Below are 26,281 nucleotides of genomic sequence, written 5' to 3'. Positions count from 1 at the left end.
AGAGGACACTTTCTATCTGTGCCTTTATAGGGTCTGTAATTTTCTTCTTCACGATTGGCGGATCCTTCCTGATTACCTGGTTGGACATGACTCCAACAGGGTCACCAGGAGAGTTCAGCCAATGAAGTTGCAAGTCCCACCGAGCTGACAACATTAAAATAGGTGAAAGCCCTTTTGGCAACTAGAAGCCTCTATCATTCTTTATGTTATCCTACCTTCTCAGTGCATTCTGGGAGCCGTTCGTTTAATAGTTAAACGCAACCAGAGAAAGAGGCAAAGCTGGAGGGTTATTCTGCCCTCCAAAATAAGACCACGAAGTGAGGAATCTTTGTATGGAGGTTAATGAGTGTCGAATTTGGTCAACAAAACATGTAATTGCTAATTTGCTACATATAAGGTATATTTGATCAAATATAAGTTTCATAATGGTTAGGTTGCTACCAGTGGCGATTTTAGCATGTACATTTTGGTGAGGCAATCTCAACATATATTTGTTTAATGCATGCCAGCAAAGCCACTACACACAACACTAAACAATACATTCATTGGACTATAACGGTGACAAACGGTGCCCACAAACTGCTAGGACCTACTTTCTTTTCATCACCATGGAGTGAATCCATACCACCGCCATACCTGGCTATCAAGATAGCCTTCTCTGGCAGCGAAACAGTGCATTCAGACTAATTTACTGCATTTTTTAAAACATGGCTGACTTGCTTAAAAAAAAAAGTTTTTTTACTGACAATTGAGATGTACAAATTATGGCATATGGTAACGATGAGCGGATAAGATTGCAATCCGTAATTTAAAATAAAACAATGAGCGAGCTAAGATGGACGTAGTCAATAACTATTTGTTTAGCACCTTTGAAATGTACAGCGACAGAATTCAGAACATGGGCCGTTCTTACAGTATTCTCCCTGTACACCAAAGTCAGAGCCGTAAGATAAATGAGGCATATAAGCAGACAATGAAAGCTCTTACAATATTCAATGATTACATTTCTCTAAAACAGGCTATAGGCTACATGTGCACCACCAAGTCAGAACAGTGGGCTAAGTTGAGGGAAAAGGGACCAAATTATTAGGGTGAGGCACATGGGCTACTAACAGCTACAGCACAACATACAGATTTATGGTCTATTCAAGACAACTTGGAACTCAGATAAAAACAAGGTTGAATCATGATGTCACTGATCTTCAGGTCAGAGCTCTAGAAAGAGGCCAGAGTTCCTGACTTGCAATTCTGAGTTGGATGACCTTTCAAAACGTATTTTCCCAGTCTGAGCTCATTCTTTTCCGAGTTCCCAGTTGTCGTGAATTTACTGAAGTCTGAGATTTCCCAGTTTCGAGTTTCCAGTTGTTTTGAACGCGGCAGAAGTAAATGCTGGATTGACAGCATGGCCAATGTATTCAACCTTTTCTGGCTGATGGTATTTGCGTGTGAATGCTTATCCTGTTAAACTTGGAAAAGAGACCGTTAATCCCAGACTTGGACCACACACCCTCTCCACCGAATAGCAGGCAGGGGTAGCAAAATAGTGATTCCTCTGCAACGCTTGCAGTTAGCCACTGATTTCATCCAATCCACTCATTGTTGAATTTGCGATTTCCAACTTGTTGTGTAATGTTTATGTCCAAAAGCCGATGAGCACCAATACGTTTTATCTCTAATTTCTCTTCATATGACAAGAAATGAAAAGGGTTTGCCAGTAGATTGTCGACTTGATTCATGATGATGACTGCTTGACTAGCTTGCTAGCTAAGATTTTGAAAATAACATGTTGACATGATCAGTCCAATCAAAGCTACGGTAGATATGTGATTTGATGTCATTTTACCAATTACCTTGAGCCTTCTTGGATGGGCACTTCTAATGTAAATCTATGGCAGCACCCAAGGGGCTTGAATTTTGGAGTTCTCCCTGTAGATTTTGCAGTGAAGTAGTGTCCCCATGCGTGACAGAACACTGAGCCAATCACGGTGCAACTAGAGAACATTACCAACCCCTACGCTGTGTATTTTCCGCTGGCTGCCCCACCATCACAAAAAGCACTGAGCTAGGCTGAAACCTGCATTTTTGAGCTGCCTTACTCAAGAGCAAAAAAGAGACATGTTTGTATGCAGCTTTATTAACACTTTTTTTTTTTTACATTGTTTGTAAACTGATATGTGACACATATTAATGCCAAAATAACATGCAAAACATGCAACTTTTCTTTTGCTAAACATATGGGTCTCAAATGACGATTTGAGACCCACCAGTGATGCCACTGAACATCATACATGTATCATCAATTACCAACATCAATCGTTGCTTAAGTATCCTTAATAGGCAGCTAGCAAAAACAAAAACACCTGATTCAGCAGAAGCTGCCTCTGCTGCTCGAGCCCGACTCCGCGTCTGTCTTTCCAACGGTCGTTATTAGAGTCACTCAGTTGGTTAACAGTCGAGGCGAGCCGGAGAAGATAACAAAAAGTTCAAAATATGTAATTGTAGCTTTTGTATTTGTAGTAATTAGTTTGGACGTTGTGGTTTGCTTAGATTCTTGAATGGTCATGGTTGTTTTAAAAGTTTCTCCGTTAACATCAGATAACATTAATGTTAGCTAGCTATCTTAGCCAACTGTTAGAGCAGAGGTAGCTAGCTAAGTCAATACATTTAGTGTCTATCCTGTGTGATATTAGATAGTTAATTGAGCTACAGTTGAAGTCGGAACTTTACATACACCTTAGCCAAATACATTGAAACTCAGTTTTTCACAATTCCTGACATTCAATCCTAATAAAAATTACTTGTGTCATGCACAAAGTAGATGTCCTAACAGACTTCCCAAAACAATAGTTTGTTAAAACAAGAATATATGTGGAGTGGTTGAAAAACAAGTTTTAATGACTCCAACCTAAGTGTATGTATACTTCTGACTTCAACTGTAGCTAGTGTTTTTGTTTATAAAACATTGGTAGTCTAGCTAAGACTAGACAAAGCACCCGGTTAACATAGTTACTGTAGCTAGCTAACAGTCACAGTTAGCTACGCTAGCTAATCTTAGCTAGCTAGCTATGTCCAGTGAGTCACAAAGGACCCCAACTGGTATCAAGTGCAGATGGCAAAGAGCTCTCCCAAGATTCAATGATGATAATGGTTTATTTAGTTTCAAGTGTACTTGATTTGCAAATAATTTGCAAATAAATACATAAAAAATCGTACAATGTGATTTTCTGGATTTTTTTTCTCATTTTGTCTGTCATAGTTGAAGTGTACCTATGATGAAAATTACAGTCCTCTCATCTTTTTAAGTGGGAGAACTTGCACAATTGGTGGCTGACTAAATACTTTTTTGCCCCACTGTACATATGAGATGAGTAAAGCAGTATGTAAACATTATTAAAGTGACTTAGTGTTCCATTATTAAAGTGGCCAGTGATTCCATGTCTATGTATATAGGGCAGCAGCCTCTAAGGTGCAGGGTTGAGTAACCGGGTGGAAGCCAGCTAGTAATGGTATTGGTCAGGTGAGGAGTGGTGACTGGTTTCCTTCATGATGCTTGGCATTCAGGCCAAAGAGTTCAATCTTGGTTACATCAGGCAGATAATCTTGTTTCTCGTCGTCTTAGTGTCCTTTAGGTGCCTTTTGGCAAACTTCAAGTGGGCTGTCATGTGCCTTTTACTGAAGAGTGGCTTCCGTCTGGCTACTCTACCATAAAGGCCGAATTGGTGGAGTGCTGCAGAGATGGTTGTCCTTCTGGAAGGTTCTCCCATCTCCACAGAGGAACTCTGGAGCTCTGTCAGAGTGACTATTGGGTTCTTGGTCACCAATTGCTCAGTTTGGGATTCCCTCAACCAGCTTCATGGAATGAATTTCAATTAAAAGGTATTCTTGGTTGAAAGTTAATTTGTGGAATTTATTTCCTTCTCAACCAGCTTCATGGAATGCATTTCAATTAAAGGGTATTCTTGGTTGAAAGTTAATTTGTGGAATTTCTTTCCTTCTTAATGCATTTGAGCCAATCAGTTGTGTTGTGACAAGGTAGGGGTGGTATTCAGATGTCCCTATTTGGTAAAAGACCAAGTCAAAATTATGTCAAGAACAGCTCAAATAAGCAAAGAGAAATGACAGTCCATCGTTAATTTAAGACATGGTGGTCAGTCAATCCGGAAATTTTCAAGAACTTTTAATGATTTTTCAAGTGTAGTCGTAAAAACCATCAAGCGCTATAATGAAACTGGCTCTCATGAGGATCGCCACAGGAAAGGAAGACCCAGAGTTACCTCTGCTGCAGAGGATACGTTAATTAGTTACCAGCCTCAGAAATTTCAGCCCAAATAAATGCTCCAAAGTTCAAGTAAAAGACACATCTCACATGTTCAGAGGACAGTGTGAATCAGGCCTTCGTGGTCTATTTGCAGAAAATAAACCACAAGAAGAAGAGACTTGCATGGGCCAAAAAACACAAGCATTGGATATTAGACCAGTGGAAATCTGTCCTTTGGTCTGATGAGTCCAAATTTGAGATTTTTGGATCCAACCGCCGTGTCTTTGTGAGACACAGAGTAGGTGAACGGATGATCTCTACATGTGTATTTCCCACCGTGAAGCATGGAGGAGGAGGTGTGATTGTGTCGGGGTGCATTGCTGGTGACACTGTCTGTGATTTATTTAGAATTCAAGGCACACTTAACCAGCATTCTGCAGCCATACGCCATCCAATCTGGTTTGCGCTTAGTGGGACTATCATTTGTTTTTCAACAGGACAATAACCAAACACACCTCCAAGCTGTGTAAGGGCTATTTCCACAATCACCCGACCTCAACCCATTTGAGATGGTTTGGGATAAGTTGGACCACAGAGTGAAGGAAAAGCAGCCAGCAAGTGCTCAGTATATGTGGGAACTCCTTCAAGACAGTTGGGAAAGTATTCCAGGTGAAGCTGGTTGAGAGAATGTGAAGTGTCCAAAGCTGTCAATCAAGGCAAAGGGTGGCTAATTTGAAGAATCTGAAATATAAAATATATTTTGATTTGTTTAACACTTTTTTGGTTACTACATGATTCCATATGTGTTTTGTCATAGTTTTGATATCTTCATTATTATTCTACAATGTAGAAAATAGTACAAATAAAGAAAAACTGGAATGAGTAGGTGTGTCCAAACTTTTGACTACTACTGTATGTGGCAGGGTCTACAGACAATCACGGATTTACAAAGGGGAAACCAGCCACGTCGCGGACACCGACCTCTTGCTCCTGGACAAGCTAAACACCTTTTTCGCCCGCTTTGAGGATAACACAGTGCCACCGATGCTGCCCGCCCCCAAGGACGGTGGGCTCTCATTCTCCGTGGCCGACGTGAGTAAGACATTTAAGTGTCTTAAACCTTGCAAGGCTGCCGACCCAGCCGGCATCCCTGGCCACATCCTCAGAGCATGCGCAGACCAGCTGGCTGGAGTGTTTACGGACATCAAATCAAATTGTATTTGTCACGTGGCGAATACAACAGGTGTAGTAGACTTTACCAGTGAAATGCTTACTTACAAGTCCGTAACCAACAATGCAATTTTAAGAAAATACCAACAAAAAAACTAAGATAAGAATAACAAATACTTATAGAGCAGGAGTAAATAACAATAGCGGGGCTATATACAGGGGGTGGCGGTACAGAGTCAATGTGCGGGGGCACCCGTGTCGAGGTAATTGGGCCAAAACGTAGTATTCAATCTCTCCCTATCCTAGTCTGCTGTCCCCACTTGCTTCAAGATGTCCACCATTGTTTTTGTACCCAAGAAACCAAAGGTAATTGAACTAAATGACTATCGCCCCATAGCACTCACTTCTGTTATCATGAAGTGCTTTCAGAGGCTAGTTAAGGATCATATAACCTCTACCTTACCTGACACCCTAGACCCACTTCAATTTGCATACCGCCCCAATTGATCCACTGACGATGCAATCACCACTGCACACTGCCCTATCCCATCTGGACAAGATGTAAGAATGCTGTTCATTGACTGTAGCTCAGCATTCAACACCATAGTACCCTCCAAGCTCATCATTAAGCTTGGGGCCCTGGATCTGAACCCCGCCCTGTGTAACTGGGTCCTGATCTTCCTGACGGGCCACCCCCAGGTGGTGAAGGTAGGAAACAGCACCTCCTCTTCGCTGATCCTCAACACAGGGGTTCTACAAGGGTGCGTGCTCAGCCCCCTCCTGTACTCCCTGTTCACCCATGACTGCATGGCCACGCACGCCTTCAACTCAATCATCAAGTTTGCAGACGACTCAACAGTAGTAGGCCTGATTACCAACAATGACGAGACAGCCTAAAGGGAGGAAGTGAGGGCCCTGGCAGAGTGATGCCAGGATAATAACCTCTCCTTCAACGTCAACAAAATGAAGGAGCTGATCGTGGACTTCAGGAAACAGCACCCCCCTATCCACATCGACGGGACCGCAGTGGAGAAGGTAAAAGCTTAGAAAATGGTCCACCCACAGAGACAAGTGTGGTGAAGAAGGCGTAACAGCGCCTCTTCAACCTAAGGAGGCTGAAGAAATTTGGCTTGGCCCCTAAGAACCACAAACTTTTTGAAAGCATCCTGCATCCAAATGAAAGCATCCTGTATCACCGCCTGGCATGGCAACTGCACTGCCCGCAACCACAGGGCTCTCCAGAGGGTGATGCATCACCAGGGGCACGCTGCCTGCCCTCCAGGACACCTACAGCACCCAATGTCACAGGACGTCCAAAAAGGTAATCAAGGACATCAACCAGCTGAGCCACAGCCTGTACACCCCGCTACCATCCAGAAGGCGAGGTCAGTACAGGTGCATCAAAGCTGGGACCGGAAGACTGAAAAACAGCTTCTATATCAAGGCCATCAGGCTGATAAATAGCCATCACTAGCCGGCTACCACCCAGTTACTCAACCCTGCACCTTAGAGGCTGCTGCCCTATATACATAGAATCACTGGTGACTTTAATGTTTACATGCTTCTTTACTCATTTCATATGTATATACCGTATTCTATTCTACTGTATTTTAGTCAATGCCACTCCGACTCGTCCTAATATTTATAAATGTCTTAATTCCATTCTTTTACCTTTAGATTTCTTTGTATTGTAGTGAATTGTTAGATGCTACTGCACTGTTGGAGCTAGTATTTCACTACAACTGCAATAACCTCTACTAAAAATGTGTGTGACCAATACAATTGGATTTAATTTATACAGAACAAAAATATTAACGCAACATGCAACAATTTCAAAGATTTTTCCTGAGTTACAGTTCATCTAAGCAAATCAGTCCATTTAAATAAATAAATGGGGCCCTAATCTATGGATTTCACATGAATGGGAATACAGATACAGTTGGGCAAAAAAGTATTTAGTCAGCCACCAATTGTGCAAGTTCTCCCACTTAAAAAGATGAGAGAGGCCTGTAATTTTCATCACAGGTACACTTCAACTATGACAGACAAAATGAAAAAAGAAATCCAGAAAATCACATTGTAGGATTTTTAATGAATTTATTTGCAAATTATGGTGGAAAATAAGTATGCATCGGTTGGTCACAGATACTTAAAAAAAAAGGTAGTGGCTTGGATCAGAAAACCAGTCAGTATCTGGTGTGACCATTTGCCCCATGCAGCGTGACACATCTCCTTCACATAGAGTTGTTCAGGCTGTTGATTTTGGCCTGTGGAATGTTGTCCCACTCCTCTTCAATGGCTGTGCGAAGTTGCTGGATATTGGGAACTGGAAAACACTGTGTACGCGTCGATCAAGAGCATCCCAACCATGCTCAATGGGTGACATGTCTGGTGAGTATGCAGGCCATGGAAGAACTGGGACACTTTCAGCTTCCAGGAATTGTGTACAGATCCTTGCGACATGGAGCCATCCATTATCATGCTGAAACATGAGGTGATGGTGGTGGATGAATTGCACGACAAGGTGCCTCAGGATCTCGTCACCTCATCTTTGTGCATTCAAATTGCCATTGATAAAATGCATTTGTGTTTGTTGTCCGTAGGTTATGCCTGCCATACACGTGGTCTGCGGTTGTGAGGCCGGTTGGACATACTGCCAAATTTTCTAAAGTAATGTTGGTGGTGTTCTAATGGAAGAGAAATTAACATTACATTTTCTGGCAACAGCTGTTGGACATTCCTGCATTCAGCATGCCAATTGTACACTTGCTCAAAACATGAGACATGTGGCTTTGTGTTGTGTTGTGCACATGTTAGAGTCGCCTTTTATTGTCCCCAGTACAAGGGGAACCTGTGTAATGATCATACTGTTTAATCAGCTTCTTGATCCACCTTACAGGTGTGACATATCTTGGCAAAGGAGATATGCTCACTAACAGGGATGTAAACAAATTTGTGCACGAAATTGAAGAGAAATAAGATTTAAGTGCGTATGTAACATTTCTGGGATCTTTTATTTCAGCAAAGAACGACCTATTAGATTAATTGTACACATGACACCATGACATAGTAAACAACAACAAAGTAAACAGTAACAGAAGCATGTGGACAGAGAAAGAGCGTGGTCATGTTGCACCGTGCTGCTTTATTTATGAAGAGCAGACAGTTTGATTTGATCTGATATCAACGGGCCAAGCCAAGAGAAAATACCAAATGCTGCTGGTTTATCACAAGTCCAAATGATTATTAGTATGAATTCTGGATTAGAAAAAAATAAACATAAGAGACAAACATGTAAAACCTTTTTTTCTACAGACTGGAAATACCTCATGAAAGACAATGTATGTCAACCACTATGTACAAAAAAAAAGATCAATAATATATTTCTATTTTCTATACCCACTAAAATATATAAAAAGAAGCAGCTATGTCTTCCGAGGAACTCGTTTCTTTCGTCAAAATGTTTTTCTGAAACAGTTTTTTAAATATCCTTCAGCTGTAAATGTGAAAACGCAAAGAGAAAATGAAACGTAAATAAATTAAAAATATATAACCCCAAAAATCTGTTAATTATTTCTGTGTGATGCTGGAATACTGCAGAGTGTGAGGAGAAAATTGACAACAAGCTTCTCCAGTGGATCGATAAAGTTTGTTTGAAGATTTAAAATTGGATTTGATACATTCATCCATCCAAAAGTTAGTTCTCAAGTGTGTCGTTTGTTGACGACTTGAGAGTACAAAGATACAGAGACACAGCTCCATGACATAAGATGCAAGCTACAGCCAGAGATAGAAGAGAAGGGCACTTTTACATTGAGCGACCCAGGTGGACCTCCATGGCCCAGGGAGCCCCAGGGACCCAGTGAGGGCTGACCTGCCAAGGGAGAGCGCCTCGGCCTGGGCAAGGGACAGTCTGGAGAGTCCTCGGGTTAGCAGCCTTCTGGTTGTTCCAAAGTTAGATTCACAGTTGATTCCCCAAACTGCCACCCATTTGTGGAAGATTGGAAATATATTTTTTAAGGATCAAAGACTAGAAAGAAGCACGGGGGGTTCTTTCTTAAATACAAAAAGTGTCTGTGTGGTTGTGTCTGTGTGTTTCTTGTGTGAACATTAACATACATACCGTAGTCTATTGGATGTGGCATCTTGACAAGAGAGCATTAACGTCCTGAGATATGTACACTTCGAGAGGGCCTCTGAGTGATAAAAGTGTTTATCTATATAAAATGAAAAAACAAAACAAAAATATATTCATATCTATGCATCTGTGTGAGGGAAAGGTTGGGCCTAAGGGGAGATGGGGATACAATATCCATACAGTGTTCTGTTAGGAGGGACTAGACCGAGGCAGAGCTAGTATCCGTCCATTCGTCTTTCCCCCGTTCATGTGTGTGTACGGGACGTGTTCCTCGTAGCTGTTTTGTCTCAACCCCAGCGATGAACCCGCTTCGTCCCTCTCCGAGCTGTGGTCTCCCCTCTGATAGTATGAGGAACTGTGGTCCCCTCTCTGGGAGTAGGAGGACGGGTCCAGTGGAATGCTTTCCATGTTGTCCATGTCTAGGTCAAAGTCCTCCTGCTCCTGAGGCTTGTTTTCCTGACTGTAGTAGAAGGAGACCTCCTGGAAGGACTGGTGAAGGTCCTCGTGGAGCATTTCGATGATCTCCTGGAAGCTGGGACGCAGCTTGGGGTTATACTGCCAGCACATCGACATCAGGTCGTGTCTGAATAGCAGGAGAGAGGAGCTGCTGTTACATCTTATAGTTGAGAGCTGATGTTCGTTGTCGTTTAAACACGATTTCATCAATATCACACACAAAAGTGTAATCCATGTTCCATACAGTTCCCTTCAATAATGATTAATCTTGTTATGACCAGTCACAGCTGGACATAGATATGTACAGTACGGAGGTGAGACTTACAGCCGGTCAGCACAGTTGTCTGGTCGGTCCAGAAATCCTCCGTCCATGACGAACTTCAGGACCTGCTCGTTGGACAGGCCCTGGTATGGCTGCTCCGCTAGGGTACTGACCTCCCACAGCACCACACCAAATGACCTGGAAGAGAGACACACAAAAACATAGGAGAGAGAAAAAAATCAGTGGCAAGGAAAAACTCCATAGGTGGATAGGTAGGGAGAAAATCTCGAGAAGATCCAGATTCTGTCCATCTGGACCAGGGATGGGCAACTCCAGTCCTCGGGGGCCTGATTGGTTTCATACTTTTGCCCCAGTCCCAGCTAACACACCTGACTCCAATAATCAAATAATCATGATATTCAGTTTAGAATGCAATTAGTTTAATCAGCTGTGTTTACTAGCGACACGATTGTGGTAGGCCTGATCACCGACGACAATGAGACAGCCTATAGGGAGGAGGTCAGTGACCTGGCAGTGAGGTGGCAGGGCAACAACCTCTCACTCAACATCAGCAAGTAGTGTTAAGGAATTTATTGTTCTTTGAGGTCAGTTCGGTTTCATTTTGGTTATTACAAAAATAATCACGGTTTTCCATTTAGGTTTTGATACATGTGGGTTGAATGCTGTAACACAGAATAAAACAATAAAAGTCCCACAGTTGTCACTATTACTGCTTATCAACATTACTTTAATAAAATATTTGTTTTATTTGATTACTATTACTTTACTCCAAGTCAACTCATAAAGTATAGAGCTGCTGCCTATGCTGTCTGACAAAATCACTATTTTAGGAGTGCTGAATACCAACTTTCAATCTTACAGTGCCTTGCAAAAGTATTCATCCCCCTTGGCGTTTTTCCTATTTTGTTGCATTTACAACCTGCAATTTAAATTGATTGTGAAATGGACATACACAAAATAGTCCAAATTGGTGAAGTGAAATGAAAAAAATGATTTTAAATACATGGAAAAGTGGTGAGTGCATATGTTTACACCCCTTTGCTTTGAAGCCCCTGAATAAGATCTGGTGCAACCAATTATCTTCAGGAGTCACATAATTAGTTAAATAAAGTCCACCTGTGTGCAATCTAAGTGTCACATGATCTCAGTACATACCGTAATTGCTGGACTTTTAAGCGCACCTGAATATAAACCGCACCTACTGAATTATAAAAAAATATGTATTTTGTACGTAAATAAGCCGAACATGTCTAGCAGGTGCCTACCGGTACATTGAAACAAATGAACTTTACACAGCCTTTAAACAAAACACGGCTTGTAACAAAAATAAATAGGCTTTAACGAAACACGGCTTGTAACAAAAATGAAAACAGTAGCCTACCAAGAAAGTCATTGGTCACCATCTTCCTCCTCCTGTGCACTGAAACCACTGAAGTCATCTCCTTCGGTGTCGGAGTTGAATAGCCTCAGAATTGCTTCATCCCCGATGTTGGATCGTTTTCATTGTCACTCTCGTCACTTTCATCCGGAGGCAAATACCCCGCTGAGCTCCACCAAATAGGAAAAATGCCAAGGGGGGTGAATAGTTTCGCAAGCCAATGTAGATCAGGGTTTCCCAAACTCGGTCCCGGGGAAAAAATGAACAAAATGGAATTCAAATAATTGAACAGACGTCGGTCAATTAGTTGTTTAAAACTTCTTAGAGATAGGGGGTATTTTCACGTCCGGATGAAAAGCGTGCCCAAAGTAAACTGCCTGTTACTCAGGCCCAGAAGCTAGGATATGCATATAATTGGTAGATTTGGATAGAAAACACTCTAAAGTTTCTAAAACTGTTAAGATAATGTCTGTGAGTATAACAGAACTGATTTGGCAGGCGAAACTCAGAGGATAAACCATCCAGGGGGAAAACAAATTGAGGTCATAGAAAACCATTGGGAAATACTATGGGAAGCCCTATTTAATAAGAACCTTGTTGCAGTTCCTATGGCTTCCACTAGATGTCAACAGTCTTTAGAAATTGTTTGATGTTTTTCTTTTGAGAAATGAAGAAGTATGGCTGTTCTTTGTAAGAGTCTAATGTTTGGTGCGCGTGAACTTGAACGCGCTTCACGTTGTTTTTATCCGGTATTGGAATCAGTTTATCCCGTCTTAAATTTGATTGGTTATTTACGTTTTAGGATACCTAAGGTTGGATTAGGAACGTTGTTTGAAATGATTGGACCAAGTTTACAGGTAATTTATTAGATACTTTGTAGTCATGTTGGGCGAGTTGGAACCTGTGTATTTCTGAATCAAACGCGTCAAATAAATGTAAATGACATTTTGGGGATATAAAGAAGGAATTTATCGAACAAAAGGACCATTTATGGTCGAAAATCGGACTATCTTCTGTAGTTTGAATTTGGCGCTCTGCAATTTCACTGGATGTTGCCAAATCGATCCCGCAAAAAGGGATTGGCACGCAAAGGGATCACTAACAGGTTAAAATCGGAAAAATAACCAAAATTTCAGTTAATCGCTCAGCACTATCAGCAAGACAAAGGAGCTGATTGTGGACAACAGGAAACGGAGTGCCGAGCACCCCCCATCCACGTCGGCTGTACTGGAGCGGGTCAAGAGTGTCAAGTTCATTGGTGTCCACCTCATTAAGGAATTAACATGGTCAACACACCAACACAGGTGTGAAGTAGGTGTGACAACGCCTCTTGCCCCTCAGGAGGCTAAAAAGATTTGGCATGGGCCCTCAGATCCTCAAAATGTTATAAAGCTGCACCATTGACAGCATCTTGACTGCCTGCATCACCACTTGCTATAGCAACTACTTGGCAAGGCGCTACATGTCATCCGAACTCTCTGCTATCCAGGACATTTCTACCAGGCCGTGTCAGGGGAAGGCCCTAAAAATTGTCAAAGACTCCAGCCACCCTAGTCATAGACGGTTCTCTCTGCTACTGCATGGCAAAAGCGGTACCAATGCACCAAGTCTGTAACCAACAGGACCAGTAGAGGCTGGTGGGATGAGCTATAGGAGGATAGGCGCATTGTAATGGCTGGAATGGAATTAATGGAACAAAGTCAAACATGTGATTTCCATATGCTTAATGTGTTTGATACCGTTCAATTTATTCCATTCCAGGCATTACAATGAGCCTGTCCTCCTTTAGCTCCCTCCTCCAACCAGCCTCTACTGATCAGGACCCTGAACAGCTTTTACTCCCAAATCAAAAAAGCCAATTTATGCTTGATCCAAAAATGGAGGCATGCAGAGGCAAAATGGAGATCTGTACCGCATCGCTGTGCGCCTCCCAAATTTTGTAACAATGCAGAGGGCTCCATACATGTCCCAGTGACCTGATTGGTTAATGGTAGGTGAGGCGGGAGGTGCTGTATAAACACAAACTCACCTCCTTGACACTTTCCTTCACAACAACTATGCTCAACGGCTCTGCGCTGCTCCGTAAAGTGCGAGAAGTATGAATGCCCTGATGTCTGCAGAGGCCATATCACCGCAAATGCTGCATGGCCAATGCAGATGCCGGATTGACCATGCAGGGCCTTTACGACTGCTAAATAGTTAACCAAATAGCTACCCGGACTATCTGCATTGACTCTTTTTGCACTCTCTTTTGACTAATCACATACGCTGCTGCCACCGTTTATTATTTATCCTGTTGCAGAGTCACTTTACCCCTACCTATATTTACATATTTACCTAAATTGCCTCGTACCCCTGCATATCGACTCGGTACCCCGTATACAGTCATGGACAAAAATATTGGCACCCATGTACTTTTTTAAAGTAACTAAAAATAAGTTGAAATTGAAAAAAGTATTTGGTCTCCACAATGATTTATTTCACTGTTAATATTACAGAACCTTTGTTTTTGATTCAGAACTTAATATATCCATTTAAATCAGAAATGCCATTGACAAAATAATTCACACCCTAGACGTAATATTTGGTAGCACAGCCTTTGGTCAAAATAACTGCAATCAAGCGCTTCCTATAACCATCAATGAGCTTCCTGCACCTCTGTACTGGCAGTCTGGCCCACTCCTCTTGTGCAAACTGCTGCAGCAGTTATCCCAGATTAGGAGGGTGCATTCTTCTAACTGCTGTTTTCAGATCTCTCCATGTTTTCAATGAGATTTAGATCTGGACTCATTGCTGGCCACTTCAGAACAGTCCAGCGTTTTGTCTTGAACCATTCCTGGGTGATTTTTGAAGTGTGTTTGGGGTCCTGCTGGAAGACCGATGACCTTCGACGGACACCGAGCTTTCTGACACTGGGTCCGACATTGCGCTCCAAAATAAATTGGTATCATCCTGATTTCATGATACCATGCACACGTTCAAGGCGCCCGGTGCCAGAGAAAGCAAAGCAACCCCAAAACATCACTCAACTGTACTTTACCAAAAAGCTATAATTTGGTCTCATCTGTCCACAGGACGTTCTCCCAGAAGGATTTTGTCATGTTTAGGTGTTTTGGGAAATTGCAGTCAGGCTTTCTTATGTCTTTCTCTCAGCAGTGGGGTCTTCCTGGGTCTCCTACCATATAAACCCCCTTTCATTGAGTTGGCGACGGATGGTGCGAGTTGAAACTTTCGTACCTTGTGTGTCTGAAGGTCAGCTTGAATCTGTGTGGCATTTGACAGAGATGCTTTCTCCAACATTCAAACAGTCCTTCGCTGCAATCTTCCATCAAATTATCTTGGGGCCACGTCCAATGAGGTTGGCTACAGCGGCATAGGCCTTGAACTTCTTGATAACATTACATACGGTGGAAACAGGAACATCAAGGTCTCTGGAGGTGGACTTGTCCATGCTTGGCTACAATCTTGTGTCTGACCTCATCAGATAACTCTCTGATTTTCTTTCTTTTGTCCATGCTCATTGCGGTACACACAGTGACACAAACCAGGAGAATGAGTCCTCTTCTCTATTCAAACTGGTTGAATATGTGATGTTTATACTGCAGGCACCTTCAACTCACCACAGGTGAGTTCAAATCCAAAGTAAATGAGAATCACCTGCTTGAAATCTAATTATTTCTAACTACTTCTAGAAGGTGCCAATAATATTGTCTGGCTCAATTGGGGGAAACCTAGTCAGTTGTACAACTGAATGCCTTTAGCTGAAATGTCTCTTCCGCATTTAACCCAACCCCTCTGAATCAGAGGTGCGGGGTGCTGCCTTAATTGACATCCACGTCGTTGGCGCCTGGGGAACTGCCTTGCTCGGGGGCAGAACGACAGATTTTTACCTTGACAGCTCGGGATTTGATCCAGCAACCTTTTGGTTACTGGCCCAACGGTCTAACCACTAGGCTACCTGCCACCCCATTGTAGGAATTCTTTGTGGAATTAGCTAAGATTTAGTTAATTTTTTGTTTTGTTCAACTGCACACTGAAGACATAAATATATGGATACCAAAATATGTTTTAATTTAAACAGTTTCCTGGAAGAAATGGTGCATTGTTCGAAAAAAGTGCAAGGGTGCCAACATTTTGGCCACAACTGTATATAGCCAAGTTATCGTTACTCATTGTGTATTTGACTCATTGTGTATCACAGAGTGTCAGCAACCCCACACCATCACAACTCCTCCTCCTCCATGCTTCGCGGTGACACCACACATGCGAAGATAATCCGTTCACCTACTCTGCGTCTCACAAAGACACAGCGGTTGGAACCAAAAATCTTAAATTTGGACTCGTCAAACCAAAAGACAGATTTCTACCGGTCTAATGTCCATTGCTTGTGTTTCTCGGCCCAAGCAAGTCTCTACTTCTTATTGGTGTCCTTTAGTAGTGGTTTCTTTGCAGCAATTTGACCATGAAGGCCTGGTTCACGCAGTCTCCTCTGAACAGTTGATGTTGAGATGTGTCTGTTACTTGAAGCATTTATTTGGGCTGCAATTTCTGAGGCTGGTAACGCAAACTTATCCTCTGCTGCAGAGGTAACTCTGGGTCCCCCCTTTCTGTGGCGGTCTTCATGGGAGCCAGTTTTATCATAGAATTTGATGGTTTTTGCGACTGCACTTGATGAAACTTTCAATGTTCTTGAAATTTTCCGGATTGACTAATGATGGACTGTCGTTTATCTTTTCTTATTTGAGCTGTTCTTGCCATAATATGGACTTGGTCTTTAATCAAATATGACTATCTTCTGTATACCACCCCTTCTAGAATGTGCCAATAATATTGTCTGGGTCACTACACAACTGATTGGCTCAAATGCATTAAGAAGGAAATAAATTCCACAAATTAACTTTTAACAAGGCACACCTGTTAATTGAAATGCATTCCAGGTGACTACCTCATGAAGCTGGTTGAGAGAATGCTAACAGTGTGCAAAACTGTCATCAAGGCAAAGGGCAAAGCTACTTTGAAGAATCTCATATATAAAATATATTTATATTTGTTTAACACTTTTTTGGTTACTACATATGTGTTATTTCATAGTTATGATGCATTCACTATTATTCTACAATGTAGAAAATAGTAAAAATAAATAAAAACCCTTGAATGAGTAGGTGTGTCCAAACTTTTGACTGGTTCTGTATATAGATTTCCCTCTCTGCATTGTTGTGTCACGCCCTGATCTTTTTCACCTGTCTTTTGCTTGTCTCCACCCCCCACCAGGTGTCTCCCATTTGTCCCCATTATCTCTTAGTTATTTATTCCAGTGTTTTCTGTTTGTCTGTTACCAGTTTGTCTTGTCCCATCAAGTCTTACCAGCGTGTTTTCCCATTTCCAGTTTTGCTAGTTTCTGTTTTCTAGTCTCCCCGGTTCTGACCATTCTGCTTGCCCTGAGCCTGCCTGATATTCTGTACCTGTTTATTGCTGTCTTGGATTTCGGACCATTCTGCCTGCCCTGAGCCTGCCTGCCGTTCTGTACCTCTGACTTACTGACCTCTTCCTGCCCTCGACCTGACCTGACCTGGCCTGTCCCCTTGTATAATAAATATTATGAGAACTGTACTATCCGCCTCCTGTGTCTGCATCTGGTCATATCCTGAGTCGTGATATGTTGGGAAAAACACACCGGTTGTTTACAAAGCATGTGACAAATAACATTTGAATGGTGAAAAACAGTGACACCACTTCGGCCCGTGAGGACAGCAGTCGCCCATCCCTGCATTCACACAGAGAAAGACACACAAACACAGTCAAGTGTCCTCACCAGCAGTCTGAGTTTGCAGTGAACACTCCATCCTTCAGAGACTCAGGAGCCATCCAGCGGACAGGAAGCAGACCCTTCCCTCCCTTCCTGTAGTAGTCTGTCTCATAGATGTCTCTGGTCATACCAAAGTCTGAAGGAGTGGGGGACAATTAGAACACAACCCACAGATCTGTTATGACCCTATCAAAAATATTCAAATGATATTCTTTGACTTGGTTTTTAACTATATTAACATATTAAACGCATAATAAGGGTGTATTTAACTGATTAATGTATAGTCCGTAGAAACAGTACAACTGAATTTGTTCGACTCCCCTCCTTTAAAAGTAAGGTGGTGAGTTGCCATACCTCCTATCTTGACAGTCAAGTACTGTCGGCCATTTGTGTGTGTATATAATGGAGCTGGGCGATATGGACAAAAAGTCATAACGCGAAAAACGTAACTATTTTGCACGATAACGATAAATACAACAATACATTTTGTTTTTAATGGACAGTTACTTTACATTAGCGGCAGGGCTCTATACATCTTTTTCCCAGTGCCAAGTAAGACAACAGATGGTAGCCTATGATTAAAAAAGCTATTTCATCTAACATATCCACGGAATGCATGATTTATATTTTTAGGTGCAACCGGTCAAAATAGGATCCAGAATGATCATATTTATCTTTGGGTGCTTCAGAGAGGAATTTGCAGACATCTTTGTGGCCTAGGCTATATTATTCACCGCCTGAGGAAGTGGGAACTCAAAACACTTAGCTAGACTTACTCTAAATAGGATTTTTTTGCTGGATAGCCATGTAGGCTAATTGATTCATCTATTAGTAAATGTAATGTTGTACAAAACCTTTCCAGCACTAGGCCTAGGCTACTTGATGTAGGTCTATTTACCGCAAGTGGAGCGCTCCACTCGGCTCCACAACAAAAACCCATACAAAACCTTTCCAGCACTAGGCCTAGGCTACTTGATGTAGGTCTATTTACCGCAAGTGGAGCGCTCCACTCGGCTCCCCAACAAAAACCCATACAAAACCTTTCCAGCACTAGGCCTAGGCTACTTCATGTAGGTCTATTTACCGCAAGTGGAGCGCTCCACTCGGCTCCACAACAAAACCATACTAAATAAAGTGGTGCTATGAACTCAAAATATATCAATTATATAATCACAGAAAGTTGTGAGTCTCCTCTCTGTAACTAGGACAACGGTAGTTGATTTAAAAACTGTATTTTTCCCGCAATTGTATTTTGAGCAACGATCAAATTCTCAGAATGCATTTCTCCCTCGCTCGTGCGCAGTCGGGAGAGGGAGTGAGAGTGGCTCGCTCACACAGCAGCCAAAGGGAAACAGGCAGATACTTTCATAACAGGAACAAACAATAATGCATAGGCTATTACTGTTGACCAAATAATGGGTTTAGAACAATCTACAGGAACGTTGTGTAGCAAAATCACAAAAAATGACTGTCATAAGCAAAATAAGGTAATGTTGATCATTTTTGGTTTATCATCCCAACTCTTGTGTATATATGTGTAGTCTACCTCCTATCTTGACAGTGAAGTCCTGCGCCACCATGCAGTTCCTAGCAGCCAGGTCTCTGTGGACAAACTTCTTGGCGTTGAGGTAGGCCATGCCGTCTGCTATCTCTGCTGCCATCTGAATCATCTCCTTCAGAGTGGGGGGCGGGCGCCCTGTAGGGTTATTCTGTAAAAAAGAAACAATAAAACATTTATTCATATGAGGGCTATTTTACAAATCATGGGGGCCACAATAATTCTAGGTTGCATCCCAAACGGCACCCAATTCCGTATAGCATGCACTACTTTTGACCAGGGCCTATAGAGCTCAGGTCAAAAGAAGTGCACTATATAGGGAATCGGGTGCAATTTAGTCTCGCTCTGGCCAGCAGAGTTGGTCAGCCAGCCAGCTAGAGACAGTGCAAGACTAGTCTGGTTTCCAACAAGACACAAGGGGGCAGTAGAGTGTGTGTGTGTATGTACCTCTGAGTCAGGGCGGAGGCAGCGCAGGTAGCTCTTCAAATCACCGTGTGTCATCAGCTCCATGACAACAAGAGTGGGCTGGCCCTTAGAGACCACACCCATCAGACGCACCTGAGGGAATATTTTGTTTACCTTACTTGCTTTGATTCTTGAACTGTGGCAGCTACCAACCTACTTTTTGAAGACAATTCTACTATTCATGATCATGGTATGTGGTGGTCTCACCTTCCTCACCAATAGTTTGTGTCGGGAGGCTAGCGTCAGTCTGTTATGTCTGGAGTATTTATCCTGTCTTATCCAGTGTCCTGTGTGAATTTAAGTATGCTCCCTCTAATTCTCTCTCTCCCTCTCCTCCCAGAGGACCTGAACCCTGGGACCATGCCTCAGGAACTACCTGGCCTGATGACTCCTTGCTGTCCCCAGTCCACCTGGTCGTACTGCTGCTCCAGTTTCAACTGTTCTGCTTGCGGCTATGAACCCTGACCTGTTCACTGGACGTGCTACCTTGTCCCGGACCCGACTCTCTCTCTCTACCGCACCTGCTGTCTCTAACTGTGAATGCTCGGCTATGAAAAGCCAACTGACATTTACTCCTGAGATGCTGACCTGTCACACCCTCTACAACCACTGTGATTATTATTATTTGACCCTGCTGGTCATCTATGAACATTTGAACATCTTGGCCATGTACTGTTATAATCTCCAACAGCCAGAAGAGGACTGGCCACCCCTCATAGCCTGGTTCCTCTCTAGGTTTCTGCCTTTCTAGGGAGTTTTTCCTAGCCACCATGCTTCTACACCTGCATTGCTTAATGTTTGGGATTTTAGGCTGAGATTCTGTATAGTACTTTGTGACATCGGCTTTATAAATACATTTTATTGATTGATCCTTATTACAAGCTGCTAAATGACAAAAATGTAAACGTAAGGTGGCATCCCCTATAACCTCTGTAGGTCTCTTACCACATGGTGGCAGGTGAAGCCCTTCATGACGGAGGCCTCGTTGAGGAACTCTATTCTCTCTCTCAGACTGGCCGACTCGTTGACCGTCTTCACCGCCACGCTTGTCTCCGGCTCGCCCTTCACGATGTCCTTGGCGATGCCCTCGTAGACCATGCCGAACGAGCCCTGACCCAGTTCACGCAGGATGTTGATCTTATCTCTGCCCACCTCCCAGTCGTCTGGCTCGTACACTGCAGATCACATCACACACACACAGTCAATGGCTGGACACTACTAGACAGTAACAATCAAGTCTTGTACATTCTACATCTCTGATTCTCATAGACATCCACCATAGTGCTAATGTTGTGACAGCTAATATGTGTCAGTTGTCTATTTACATGGTATACTAGTTTGAACATCAAAATCCAGTCAGCTGCACTTTTAAACAGGTGTATTCACAAAGGTCAGCTGAGAACAAAGAATATTATTATAATGTGTCCTTACTGTCAGCAGCACTAAGGTACTCTGGGTTGGAGGATGTGTAGAGGGGTCCAGAGGGGCCCTGGGTTTGCCTTGAGGGAACACAAGGAGGTAGGGGTTAATAATATATCATGGTTATACACTTGAGTGCCCAAAACATGACAGACTGACCAGATGAAAGCTATGATCCATTATTGATGCCACTTGTTAAATCCACATCCATCAGTGTAGATGAAGGGGAGGAGACAGGTTAAGGATTTTTAAACCTCGAGACAATTGAGACATGGATTGTGTATGTGTAGCATTCAGAGGATGAATGGACAAGAAAAAAGATTGAAGTGTCTTTGAACGGGGTATGGTAGTAGGTGCCAGGGTGCACCGGTTTGAGTTTTTCAAGAACTGCAACGCTGCTGGGTTTTTCACGCTCAACCGTTTCCAGTGTGTATCAAGGCTTGTAGTAAGTAAGCATTTCACGGTAAAGTCTACACTTGTTGTATTCGGCGCATGTGGCAAATAAAGTTTGATATGAAGAATGGTCGGTCCCCCACCCAAAGGACATCCAGCCAACTTGAATTAAATCAAATGGAAATTTAGAACACTATTAGTTGAGTCATGTGTTAGTGCTGGGCTGTAACAAAAGCCTATAAATACTACTGGTGTAATCCAACTAGTCAGGAGAGAAGCTTTGTAACACTACGTACCTTTTCTTGAACAACAGACTACACACCAGGCCGATTCTTTCATAGACAGTTGGGTTGGCTGTAATAAGATAGACGTGTAGTAAACATAATACTCACTTCTTCTTGAACATGAGGAATCCTCCCGCTGTCATCAGTATCAGCAAAACGATAAAAATGACTGAACCAATGATAATCTTCAACATGTTGGATGGATCCACCCCTAAAAACACATCGCCATGGAGAAAGTCAGTTATGGTCACATACAATTATTTTCTTAATTTTACTGTGCCTCGGTGTGCTCTAATGTTTAGGAGATTTAGGCCAGGTTTCTGGTACTGCTAATGTAAAAGCTGCATATACAACTTATATTTGATTGATTCACTGATTGGTCAAGCTGTCTGTGGTGTGTGTGTATGTCTCTTACGCAGGTCTTCTACATAGAAGTGCGTGGGGTCAGTCCAGGAGCCGTTTCCTGCCAGCGAGGTGGCTCGGATCCTCACGGTATAATTCCCAGGATGCACCACTCTCAGCTTGCAGCCCTCCGACTGCTGGTACATCTTCCTGGACACACAGTGGTGCAGCTCCTAGAACAAACACACACTTTACTTTAATTTATCTGCATTGTAAGAGGAGAGGAATTGGAGGGGACAGGAGAAGGGCTGAATAAGCCACTTAAGATATATATTTTTTGTTGATTGATTGAGAAGAGGAATTGATAAAACAGGCCATGCGTAATAATAGACTTAAGATTGGGAGCAAATAGAATAGAATGTCTGTGTGAATCAGATGTGTTTTGAAATCATTGCATATAAGCCAATAATAAAACTAATGACCTGATTTGAGAAAAACATGTTTGTGCAATAACTATTATTTGAGAACCACCGGAGTGATTATGTTGTTTTCAACATCAGCGATGACTATGGCCTTTGCAGCGTTTCCATGGTAACTAAAACACAGCGCTGATGCAACATCAGGCTATTATTACTTTCCATTAACGGTCCTATTCACTAAATGAGAGCACAGAGAGACTGTATTATATTAAGTGAGACTATAGGGCACATCCAGTGTTCAGTATTTGTCTGTTTGTGTGTGCGTGCATGCATGCGCCTGCTTGTGTGTGTGTTTATGCTTGCGTACCTGTGTGTGTTTGCATACGTGTGTGTGTGTGTCTGCTTATGTGCCTGTGTGTCATGTATGAGAGCTCTCACCTCTGTGTCTCCCAGTCTCTTATAGTTGACTTCATACAGGATGATCATGCCGTTGGGGGCATTAGGCTCAAGCCACTTAATATGAACTGTGTACTCAGTCACGTCATAGCTGATGGGCCCCACTATGTCATCTGCTTTGTCTGTAGACAGGATACACAAGGTTTTAAAATGGCCTCATTACTATCCTACTACTACAAACATCCTTGGTCTAGAAATACTGTGCAATGGTAGACAAGAAATCATCATGTTAAACTGGTTTATTACTTCTTACAGTGGTTTCTTAAAGGGATACTTTGGTTTATTACTTCTTACAGTGGTGGTTTCTTAAAGGGATACTTTGGTTTATTACTTCTTACAGTGGTTTCTTAAAGGGATACTTTGGTTTATTACTTCTTACAGTGGTTTCTTAAAGGGATACTTTGGTTTATTACTTCTTACAGTGGTTTCTTAAAGGGATACTTTGGGATTTTGGTAATGAGGGCCTGTTTCTACTTCCCCAGAGTCAAATTCACTTTTTATGCAAGCAGATACCACGGACTTTGCGTTAACGCTAGTTAGCATTGGCTTGCGAAACTACGTCCAACTTTCTTCATACTGGACACAGAGACATCAAAATGGAATCCATAAGTTCATCTAACTCTGGGAAAGTAGATAAAAGGCCTCATTACCAAAGTATCGCTTTAAGTAGTGGGTGTGCGTGTATGTGTAGTGTACTAGTATGTAGATAGCCTCACCCTCAGGCATGGTGCGAGCTGAGACGAAGGCTGCCATACTGCAGCGTGAGGGGTCTGTGGGGTGGTTGCAGGCCAGCACATCGATCTGGTACGAGGTAAAGTGTCGGAGGCCGGAGATGACCGTAGACTCCTTGGAAAACACTGTCAGCTGGATTTTAGTGCTCTCCACACCATTTGCATCGTCACTGTCTGGGCCGCGGGTGGCGAAACCTTCGGACAGGGTGGTGGGCGTCGCCGTGAATGACGGCAGCGTCTGATTGGCTACGCCCATGGCGGAGCGGCGCTGTCTTGGTCTTGGAGGGAATGAGGGATAATCAATGAATTAATCAAATCAATCATTTATTTTATTATAACAACTATTTGCTATATATATCACACCATTATGTTGAGTTTATTGCTACTGGGTAGGTTGCTGAGTCGTATTCATAAGGCACTAAACGAAATGAGGATTCAATTAGCCTTGAAGAAAAAATAACTGTGAAGTGTGCACTCGTTCACTACTCCCCATACATTTCAAAGCATGCCCGCCGGTGTAGACATGGGCTAGAAAAAGTTTCCATGTCAGTCATTTCTTTTCAAATCCATGAACACCGGGAGAAAGGAGAGATTATTGGGACGCAACCCGGCCCTGTGTTATCCGAGTTGGATGATGTGTGTTGCTGGGGAAACAGTATGCAGGTAAAGATCGCTCAGCTTGTCTGACAACAGGAAGGGAAGGGATGGCGGTACAAATGATGACTGACGACAGCTTACCTAAAACACATTGTGAATGTGTGTGTGTTAGAGGTCGACCAATTATGAATTTTCAACGCCGATCCCGATTATTGGAGGACCAAAAATGGCCGATATCGATTAATTGGATGATTTTTATATATATATTTGTAATAATGACAATTACAACAATACTGAATGAACATTGAACACTTTTATTTTAACTTAATATAATAAATAAATAAAATCTATTTCGTCTCAAATAAATAATGAAACATGCTCAATTTGGTTTAAACAATGCAAAAACAAAGTGTTGGAGAAGAAAGTAAAAGTGCAGTATGTGCCATGTAAAAAAGCTAACGTTTAAATTCCTTGCTCAGAACATATGAAAGCTGGTGGTTCAATATTCCCAGTTAAGAAGTTTTAGGTTGTAGTTATTATATTATAGTTATTATAGGAATTATGACGTGTCGACTATTTCTCTCTATACCATTTGTATTTCATATACAAATATACATATTGACTATTGGATGTTCTAATAGGCACTTTAGTATTGCCAGCCTAATCTCGGAAGTTGATAGGCTTGAAGTCATAAACAGCGCTGTGCTTCAATCATTGCTAACGCAGTAAGGTTTGAATGAATGCTTACGAGCATGCTGCTGTCTATCACCGGTCAGTCAGACTGCTCTATCAAATATCAAATCATAGACTTAATTATAATATAATAAACACAGTAATATGAGCCTTAGGTCATTAATATGGTCAAATCCGGAAACTATCATTTCGAAAACAAAACGTTTATTCTTTCAGTGAAATACGGAACCGTTCCGTATTTTATCGAGCGGGTGGCAACCCTAAGTCTAAATATTGCTGTTACATTGCACAACCTTCAATGTTATGTAATAATTCTGTAAAATTCTGGCAAATTAGTTCACAGTTCGCAACGAGCTAGGCGGCCCAAACTGTTGCACATACACTAACTCTGCGTGCAATGAATGCAAGAGAAGTGACACAATTTCACCTGGTTAATATTGCCTGCTAACATGAATTTCTTTCAACTAAATATGCAGGTTTAAAAATATATACTAATGTGTATTGATTTTAAGAAAGGCATTGATGTTTATGGTTAATGCACTTGTGTTATATCATCACCCGTTGGCGAAGTTGAAGTAGGTTGTGATTCGATGATAAATTAACAGGCACCGCATTGGTTATAATCAACGCAGAACAAGCTAGTTAACCTAGTAATATCATCAACCATGAGTAGTTAACTGGTGATTATGTGAAGATATCTTATAAAAAACATTCTAAGTTTAATGCTACCTAGCAACTTACATTGGCTCCTTGCTGCACTCGCGTAACAGGTGGTCAAGCCTGCCACACAGTTTACTCGTGGATTGCAATGTAATTGGCCATAATCGGCCAGATTACCGATTGTAATGAAAACTTGAAATCGACCCTAATTTATCGGCCATGCCGATCGGTTGACCTCTAGTGTGTGTACATGATGTGTTATGTTATGTATGCTGGTTCTTTTGTACCCTGATTACACAATTAACAAATGATAATTTATACAATAAAGACTTTGACTGATTGATTTATCAATCAATCGATATCAATCAAATGGATTATATAAAGTCCTTTTTACATCAGCAGTTGTCACAAAGGGCTTATACAGAAGCCCAGCCTAAAACCCCTAAGAGCAAGCAATGCAGATGTAGAAGCACAGTGGCTGGGAAAAACTCCCTAGAAAGGCAGGAACATAGGAAGAAACCTAGAGAGGAACCAGGCACTGAGGGTGGCCAGTCCTCTTCTGGCTGTGCCGGGTGGAGATTATAAGAGTATATGGCTAAAGCCAGATCGTTCTTCAAGATGTTCAAACGTTCATAGATGACCAGCAGGGTCAAATAATAATCACAGTGGTTACAGAGGGTGCAACAGGTCAGTTGGCTTTTCATAGCTGAGCATTCAGGTCAAGACAGCAGGTGCGGTAGAGAGAGAAATAGAGACATTTGTCCTTGATTGATTG

The 26,281-nt window shown here is 42.2% G+C and overlaps 1 protein-coding gene across 1 annotated transcript in view; it reads right to left on the bottom strand.

The window, feature by feature from the left end:
- Positions 1-8,423: 8,423 nt before the first annotated feature.
- LOC115102893 (insulin receptor-like) overlaps positions 8,424-26,281 on the bottom strand; it is a 95,725-nt gene continuing 77,867 nt past the window's right edge. The window contains exons 13-23 of the mRNA XM_029623313.2: positions 23,542-23,834; positions 22,808-22,947; positions 22,024-22,183; positions 21,717-21,819; positions 20,944-21,011; positions 20,458-20,687; positions 19,495-19,605; positions 19,036-19,198; positions 17,496-17,625; positions 10,348-10,482; positions 8,424-10,149 (exon numbers count right to left, since the gene is read on the bottom strand). Of these exons, the coding sequence (XP_029479173.1) occupies positions 9,756-10,149; positions 10,348-10,482; positions 17,496-17,625; positions 19,036-19,198; positions 19,495-19,605; positions 20,458-20,687; positions 20,944-21,011; positions 21,717-21,819; positions 22,024-22,183; positions 22,808-22,947; positions 23,542-23,834 (1,927 nt within the window). The 3' untranslated portion in view covers positions 8,424-9,755. The remainder of the gene's footprint in view (positions 10,150-10,347; positions 10,483-17,495; positions 17,626-19,035; positions 19,199-19,494; positions 19,606-20,457; positions 20,688-20,943; positions 21,012-21,716; positions 21,820-22,023; positions 22,184-22,807; positions 22,948-23,541; positions 23,835-26,281) is intronic.

Source organism: Oncorhynchus nerka, linkage group LG20 (genome assembly GCF_034236695.1).
Source record: "Oncorhynchus nerka isolate Pitt River linkage group LG20, Oner_Uvic_2.0, whole genome shotgun sequence".
NCBI lineage: Eukaryota > Metazoa > Chordata > Actinopteri > Salmoniformes > Salmonidae > Oncorhynchus > Oncorhynchus nerka.
Note: the sequence above shows the minus strand (reverse complement) of the source record. Positions and strands in the feature narration are given on the sequence as shown.